The sequence below is a fragment of the Echinops telfairi genome, unplaced genomic scaffold (genome assembly GCF_000313985.2).
Source record: "Echinops telfairi isolate 266 unplaced genomic scaffold, ASM31398v2 ScPeMD7_7469;HRSCAF=8507_1, whole genome shotgun sequence".
NCBI lineage: Eukaryota > Metazoa > Chordata > Mammalia > Afrosoricida > Tenrecidae > Echinops > Echinops telfairi.
The window spans coordinates 53,840,905-53,842,652 of NW_022111373.1; the positions used below are offsets into that span (position 1 = coordinate 53,840,905).

Genomic DNA, 1,748 nt, shown 5'->3' on the forward strand with positions numbered 1-1,748 from the left:
GGCTTGAGATCTGTGTAGTCTATTACTCTATTGGACTAATTGTTTCCATGCATCTTTGATTTTCTACACTGCTTTCCCTCCCTCCCGCTCCTCTGGACAGGGAGAGGTCTGTGGGTTCACCGTCGGTGGCTACTCAAAAGAACGTGGAACATTGCCTTTGCGGACTTTGTGGTGCCAGTTGGTGTTGGTGCCTGCCCAGAATATGGTCCTGATCTCCCTGGTCCAGGGACTTATTCCCTCAAGGATCTTTGCTTTGTGTAAGAAGTTTTTACGACCTTGTCCTCTGTATGTGCCACCATATTCATGGACTTATTTATGGCAAAAATACCCACGTATACAAATTTTCTCATTCCCACATCCGTTCAACCTCTGTATCAATCCATCTACTCACAAATCATCATGATTGCAGGATTGTGTATATAACAGTATTTACCTCTGCTGAAATGAGGAATAGACAATGCTTTGTGTAAATCAGTTTTCTACAGTTATCACATGCTATTTTAATATTATACTTTCCCCTGAAAGATTAATATGCTATATTACTATTATTTAAACAGATAACATTGTTATATAGTATCATTTATATAGTTATCAATACATATATAAAGTTTTGTGACCTTTTAATAATCATTTTTCAGTTCTAAAACTTATAAAACTATTGATTGAGGTTAATAAAGTTCAAATTATTAGCTGTATAATTTGAAGGGAAGAAGATAAGTTAGAAAGAATAATGGCACATGAGTTTGAGATGTTGTTATTTTTGAGAATTATGATTTTTAAAATGTTTATTATATAGGTATTGTGCTTGATTATTGTCCTTTCTGAAATTAAAATTTTAATAGCATGAACAGTTGAGGAATGATGAAAATTAAACGTATAGAGCAAAAGAACACTTAAAATAACTTTAAAATGTTATCTTTAAATGAATTATGAAAATGATTCAACATCCTGTTATTTCTTTTTTTAGATTTATTATCTAGGATAGATTTGGATGAACTAATGAAAAAAGATGAACCACCTCTTGACTTTCCTGATACCCTGGAAGGATTTGAATATGCTTTTAATGAAAGTAAGTAGTATATGATTGTGCTAATAGACTCCTAGAACAGACACTATGTATGGCTTTTAATAACCAGCAATACTGATTTATATATTTCTTTTGAGAACCTGGGTGAAACTTTCACTCATGTGAAAGAATCAACTTGTAATTTCCCATAATTGTCAAGTCAGGTAAACTGGTGGACATGTATCTGATTTAGCTGATGTTTTGCAACCTTGAATGTTCAACACTCTGCTAACCAATTGGATATCCTAGTTAAATTATATATAGAGGTGCTACTGTTCTCCATATTATTTAAAATGCATCGACTGGCAATAGCTATCTGTCCTGATATACTAAAGCATACTACCTAGGTTTTTTTTAAGACAGTGTGCTTGTTTTAAAATTTATTTGGTTTAAGTTTTATGTGAAAAAACATTGCTCTTGGGCTTTCAGAGAACATATCACATAATGCAAAGATGTTACTGGAACTATTATACGAGGAGATACCCTCCCCTCCCAACCACATTTCCCCCCCGCCCCAAAGTTATGTATTTAATTTTTTTTACAAAACAACCTTATTGTCTTCAAAGTACTCTCTATTACATTTAATACATTCATCATCCTATGATTCCATTCTTAGAAACATTTTTCAAACTCATCTGTTTGGATGGTTGACAGCATCGACCTCGTTTTTTCTTCTTCACCT

General features: G+C 33.4%; 1 protein-coding gene across 5 annotated transcripts in view; it reads left to right on the top strand.

Annotated features, from left to right (window-relative positions):
* FAM172A (family with sequence similarity 172 member A) overlaps nucleotides 1–1,748 on the top strand; it is a 510,254-nt gene that overhangs the window by 42,727 nt on the left and 465,779 nt on the right. For all 5 annotated transcript variants that reach the window (XM_045285068.1, XM_045285069.1, XM_004703482.2 and 2 more), the window contains one exon: nucleotides 968–1,069. In XM_045285068.1, coding sequence (XP_045141003.1) covers nucleotides 968–1,069 — 102 coding nt within the window. The remainder of the gene's footprint in view (nucleotides 1–967; nucleotides 1,070–1,748) is intronic.